General features: G+C 42.7%; 1 protein-coding gene across 1 annotated transcript; it reads left to right on the top strand.

Moving 5' to 3' along the window:
- The first annotated feature begins 247 nt into the window (after window positions 1–247).
- Window positions 248–5038, top strand: LOC139395871 (COUP transcription factor 2-like). Its single transcript, XM_071143182.1, has 3 exons — window positions 248–1260; window positions 2040–2567; window positions 4294–5038. The coding sequence occupies exons 1-3, from the start codon at window positions 795–797 to the stop codon at window positions 4566–4568; spliced, it is 1269 nt and encodes a 422-aa protein (XP_070999283.1). The 5' UTR covers window positions 248–794; the 3' UTR covers window positions 4569–5038.
- Window positions 5039–6539: the final 1501 nt, after the last annotated feature.

Genomic DNA, 6539 nt, shown 5'->3' with positions numbered 1-6539 from the left:
GCATGCTAGTTCATCTCTCTGAACCCCGATCTCTCCAAAACCAATCAGAACTCTACCAAAGCATCATTCCGGTAAACCAATAGGCCTAGTTTCCACCTTGTACTAGGTCTACTCCATTCGCGCACGGAGCAAAGGACTTCCTCGCTCCTTATATGGCTGACCCGCTCAATGGAGACGTCAGAGGCACACCCGTTTTGTCCAAGCACATTATCCCATTCTACAGGACACGTCCAGCCATCATCAAAATCCGCTTTCTCTCGCCGTTGTCTTTCTTTTTACGATAATTTGTAATTTATTGGAATAGCACGAGCCACGGTGCAGCTGTTTTCATTAACCCAGTTCTAGTTGCTGCGTCACCGCCATACAACACGGGATATCTGATTAGTGAGCACAGTTTTACTGGGTTGGATAGAGGGAATAGAGAATGACTCACATTTTGAAAAAGGGAATGCTTTGACTACAGTGTGGATTTTGACTGGATGCAAGTGTGTTTTAATGTGTGTTTTAGTGTGTGTTTGAATGTGTTTTTCCGATGGTGCATCACAGAGTGTTTTATGCTATTTAGAAATGTTACTTTAATTTGCTGAGTGGTTAACTATATTCAGTCAGATTTCTCACGCGTTCATCAACCGCCGGCACTTTACATACTGTTATGCTTTAAGCATCTTAATTACTGAATACAATGGTGCAATAATTTAGTATTTATATATTTGTGCCTTTACTTGTCGACACCCGCGGGCAGCACACTGGGGTAACAACGAAACGGAAAGTTTTGGAAACATTGACGGATAGATATGGCAATGGTAACGTGGAGAAACGGCGAGGAAGATGTCGCCCGCGACTCTCAAGGCGGAATCTCTTCCTCGGTCTCTCAAGGCGAACCGTTATCCCTCTCTACCGACCTAACGGGACACCTCAATCCCACATCCTCTCTGGATATCCCATCAACACGTCAGACACCCCAAGGCGCTCATTCAAGCAATACATCTCAATCAATCACTAGCCAAACGTCGACTAACTCCATGGACAAACAACAGCCTCAGCAGATCGAGTGTGTGGTGTGCGGGGATAAATCCAGCGGGAAGCACTATGGTCAGTTCACATGTGAGGGGTGTAAGAGCTTCTTCAAACGGAGCGTCAGACGGAACCTCGGCTACACCTGCCGCGCTAGCAGGAACTGTCCCATTGATCAACACCACAGGAATCAATGCCAGTACTGTCGCCTCAAGAAATGTGTCAAAGTGGGAATGCGGAGAGAAGGTAAACAAGCTTGTTTCTCATCTCTCTTTAGGTCACTATAGTCTGTAGCTGTAGTCACTAGAAGCCAATGATTTAAAACCAAAACAGATTCTCTAAAGATAAGGTTCATATACTCACTACATTATAACAACATATTCATACGTGTAGTTCAGATAGGCTATACGATAATATAACACTGTTATATCTCCATTATTGACCTCCTAATAATAGTGTCCATGAGCTTATTGTCTCAGAGGAATAAAGGAAATGGGTGTTGTGTTTTTACACGCTTAGAAAAAAAAGAGTTATATAGAATATAGAACCTTGTATGAAGCAAGCGATAGAACCCTTTTTGTTCCATCAGGATTGGTAGGCATTTATTCAGACTGACACACCGTTATGCAATATACTTACCAATAGTATCTGTCACCTTGTAGGCCAACGTACCGTTACCTACCAGACATTAATATTGATATGTCACCTTGTAGGCCAATGCACCGTTATCTACCAGATATTAATATTGATATGTCACCTTGTAGGCCAACGCACCGTTATCTACCAGATATTAATATTTATATGTCACCTTGTAGGCCAACGCACCGTTATCTACCAGATATTAATATTGATATGTCACCTTGTAGGCCAACGCACCGTTATCTACCAGATATTAATATTGATATGTCCCCTTGTAGGCCAACGCACCGTTACCTACCAGACATTAATACTGATATGTCACCTTGTAGGCCAACGCACCGTTATCTACCAAACATTAATACTGTCTCTGTCTCGTTGTATCACAGCGGTTCAGAGAGGGAGGATGCTGCCTACTCAACCGTACCACGGTCAGTTCTCCATAACCAACGGAGACCCTCTCCAATGCCACTCCTACCTTTCTGGATACATCTCCCTGCTCATGCGAGCCGAGCCCTACCCCACATCCAGATACAGCACGCAGTGTATGCAGTCCAACAACCTCGTGGGGATCGAGAACATCTGTGAGCTGGCCGCCCGGATGCTGTTCTCGGCGGTGGAGTGGGCCCGAAACATCCCCTTCTTCCCCGACCTCCAGATCACCGACCAGGTCGCCCTGCTCCGGCTCACTTGGAGCGAGTTGTTCGTGCTGAACGCGGCCCAGTGCTCAATGCCGGTGCATGTGGCTCCTCTCCTGGCCGCGGCAGGGCTGCATGCCGCCCCCATGTCGGCGGAGAGAGTCGTGTCTTTCATGGACCATATCCGGATCTTCCAGGAGCAGGTGGAGAAGCTGAAGGTTCTGCATGTTGACTCTGCCGAGTACAGCTGCATTAAGGCTATAGTTCTCTTTACGTCAGGTAAACACACAACGCTATGCTTCACTGCTGTTTACTATGACTGGTATCAATACAAACCTAAACATAGACAAGCATCACCCTCATCGGCAACAGGAACAGCTGTAGTTGTGTTCCCCAAATCACCACAAATGAAATATGTCAATTACCCCTCAAATTCAATTTTCAACCAATCCTATGAGTTGAATGCCGAATGTGAAAACGTAATAGGGCTACTATAAATACCTGCAATAACATTGAGGCAATTGGACTCAACAACGTTCGTGAATTATATAAATATATGATGATTTTATCCATTTGTTTTTACAATAATTAATTCAGCATGATTATGATATAGACCCCTGTGAATTATATGATTAATAATATTATTGGCGTTTGATTTAATTCATTCGATTTATTTTCAAACGAATAATAATGATTATTATCAAATTATTTGACAGGCTATTTTTGTTAGGTGTATGACCTACAGACATGTAAATGATTCACCTATCATCAGCCACACAACGTAACCTTTACCGACAGAAAATGAAATATTCCATAATAAAGAAAACCTATATTTAATTTCGTTTTGCAGAATTTCTTAAATGCCATAATATATTTAAACAACTAGGCCTGAGTCTAAAAAGCCTTATGGTGGCGAGATGAACAATTATTTTTTTATGTCCTATAAAAAAAGAAACCAAATCATGTATTTTGTCAACTCAAGTCGATGGATGCCTTGACTGTAAAACAAACAGTATTAGACTAGTCACCGCAGAGCCAGGCCGTGAGCAGTGTTCTGTGCACGTGTTGTAGAACTAGGACATAACCCTTTACTCACTCCTGTATTGTAGCGCTGCTACACTTAGAACAAAGGGTGCTATCTAGAACCTAAACGGGTTCTTCGGCTGTCCCCATAGGAGAACCCTTTGAATAACAGTATTTTGTTCCAGGTAGAACCTCTTTGGTTCCAGGTAGAACCCTTTCCACAGAGGGTTCTACCTGGTACGTTATATAGGACTGTCATGTTATTATAGACCCGTTTAATTTAGCAGACAGGGCTGTACGTTATATAGGACTGTTTGTCATGTTATTATAGACCCGTTTAATTTAGCAGACAGGGCTGTACGTTATATATGACTGTCATGTTATTATAGACCCGTTTAATTTAGCAGACAGGGCTGAACGTTATATAGGCCTGTTTGTCATGTTATTATTGACCCGTTTAATTTAGCAGACAGGGCTGAACGTTATATAGGCCTGTTTGTCATGTTATTATTGACCCGTTTCAATTCAAAGAGAGGGCCATGTTCTATTGATACACCCCTGTAGCGCCATTTTGAGTTAAGCAAATACGGCATAATTTGCTTTGTCTTGTTTTTAAAGCAGTTAAATTGATTTCATAAATTGGAGTGGGCCTATATAGGCATACAACATACTGTATAAACAATAGCCTATATTAATATTGATTTCGAAAAATTGCCATAGGCGTTAAATGTCTATGCCATATTGGCTGGATTTACACAAACAGCCCAATTCTGATATTTTGCTCAATTATTGGTCAAAGAGCTGATTTGATTAATCAAAAGAGCAAAAACGAGAACGGAATTGGGCTGCCTGTGTAAACTCTGCCATTGTGTTATTTGTAATTAATTGATGATCTAATATTAGCCAATATTGCATTGTACACGAAGAAGATAAGCCTATATTATTGATAATGATTTCTGATTTTAATTCTCTGTTTTTATAGATGCGTGCGGTCTGTCAGACGTGACTCACGTGGACGATCTTCAGGAGAAGTCCCAGTGCGCCCTGGAAGAGTACATCAGGAGCCAGTACCCTAACCAACCGAACCGGTTTGGGAAGCTACTACTCCGTCTGCCCTCTCTACGCACCGTCTCCTCGTCCGTTATAGAACAGTTATTCTTCATCCGGTTGGTCGGAAAAACACCAATAGAAACTCTCATTAGGGATATGTTGCTTTCCGGAAGCAGTTTTAATTGGCCTTACATGTCGATGCAGTAGAATAAGAACATTCCAGAACACACCAGGAATGGAATCATAGAACTAGAATGTTCTATGGGTGGAACTGTCAGAGGAACAGGCAACATTCTAAAGCAGTGGTTCACAACCTTTATCTGTAACTGTACCAGCAACTAGATGTTACTCTGCCCGGAGTCCCCTGGAGTCCCCTGGAGTACCCCTGGAGTCCCCCCGGAGTCCCCTGGAGTACCCCTGGAGTTCCCTGGAGTCCCCCCGGAGTCCCCTGGAGTCCCCCCGGAGTCCCCTGGAGTAACCCTGGAGTCCCCCCGGAGTAGCCCCAGAGTCCCCTGGAGTCCCCTGGAGTCCCCCCGGAGTCCCCTGGAGTACCCACTCAGGTGCATTTTACTAGCAGGCCTATGGTCTCATGAGTCTTCTCCAGTAACCCCTGAGGTTAGGCCAAGTACCCCCAGGGGTCCTAGTTGGGAACCACTGTTCTAAAGCATGAAAAGAGACTAATTAAATGACAGGGATCCTCCTCACAAATCATGATTTGGGAAACAAAATAGAGTATTTATTTGACCCTGTATGCATATTTATTGTGCATGTTAATGATTTTTATTTTTTACAAATGTTTTCCATTTGACCCTGGATAAGAAAATGACAAGGGAATTGTTGTAGTTTTTTTCCGACTTTGTCTTTTGTCCATACATGTCTTTTTGTATAATGTGCTCCAAACACGGAACTAAAACATGAATAGTTTATTTGAATATTTCAATAAACACAGTAGTCCAGGGGTACTCTAATACTATTAGAGATGATCTGAGCACACAGATGTCCTAGATGGCAAAGGTCTGGATGGATATTGTCATTCATCAGTGTAACAGACCCTCACAACCCAAACCGTCCAACTGTTCACAGCCCTTAGCAGTTGAAAAGCTAATTTCCTGCAATTCTACACATTTCCCATGTCTTATGTGTTCATATGATACCAGGACTCAAATCCCAACCCAATTAAATGTGAAAATGTAAAAAAACATGTTCTGGGTCACGATCCCATGGTCCTTATTGACTCCGTTCTGGATGGTATAGTGTACCATATCGCCAGTTCATGTTACCACCATCCCCCTGACAGAACTATATTCATGTTACCACCATCCCCCTGACAGAACTATATTCATGTTACCACCACCCCCCTGACAGAACTATATTCATGTTACCACCACCCCCCTGACAGAACTATATTCATGTTACCACCACCCCCCTGACAGAACTATATTCATGTTACCACCATCCCCCTGACAGAACTATATTCATGTTACCACCATCCCCCTGACAGAACTATATTCATGTTACCACCACCCCCCTGACAGAACTATATTCATGTTACCACCACCCCCCTGACAGAACTATATTCATGTTACCACCATCCCCCTGACAGAACTATATTCATGTTACCACCATCCCCCTGACAGAACTATATTCATGTTACCACCATCCCATGTTACCACCATCCCCCTGACAGAACTATATTCATGTTACCACCATCCCCCTGACAGAACTATATTCATGTTACCACCATCCCCCTGACAGAACTATATTCATGTTACCACCATCCCCCTGACAGAACTATATTCATGTTACCACCATCCCACTGACAGATAGGTTACAGTTCAAATGAGTTAAGTCATCTTTGTAAGTATCAGGATATATCTGGTAACTTTCATGTGGTGATTGCCAGATACACCTTTTAGGGTTTCCACATGAACAACTCAATACTGGGTCATTCATCAGATGTAATGAGCAGTGTGGTTGGGAATGACTTCCTCAGCCATATACTGCATCACTGCAGGGTATTGGTAACCTTCAATACTTTCAGTGGCTGTGCAAATGACTGCAGCTGATGTGCTGTGTGAATGTTTTATTGATACAAATTATGTTTGTTGATTTTAAAACAACACTCTGATGTACTGTGGCAAAGTATTGCCATACCATATTAAATTATAAATCATGATT

The sequence above is a fragment of the Oncorhynchus clarkii genome, unplaced genomic scaffold (assembly GCF_045791955.1).
Source record: "Oncorhynchus clarkii lewisi isolate Uvic-CL-2024 unplaced genomic scaffold, UVic_Ocla_1.0 unplaced_contig_12452_pilon_pilon, whole genome shotgun sequence".
NCBI classification, from domain to species: domain Eukaryota; kingdom Metazoa; phylum Chordata; class Actinopteri; order Salmoniformes; family Salmonidae; genus Oncorhynchus; species Oncorhynchus clarkii.
This window is presented reverse-complemented; position numbering and strand designations above follow the sequence as displayed.

Bases quoted from the DNA above. Each gene is read 5' to 3' on its own strand.
- LOC139395871 (XM_071143182.1), top strand. From the start codon at position 795: ATGGCAATGGTAACGTGGAGAAACGGCGAGGAAGATGTCGCCCGCGAC. The intron at 1,261-2,039 runs GTAAACAAGCTT...GTTGTATCACAG, and splicing joins AGTGGGAATGCGGAGAGAAG to CGGTTCAGAGAGGGAGGATG. The intron at 2,568-4,293 runs GTAAACACACAA...CTGTTTTTATAG, and splicing joins TATAGTTCTCTTTACGTCAG to ATGCGTGCGGTCTGTCAGAC.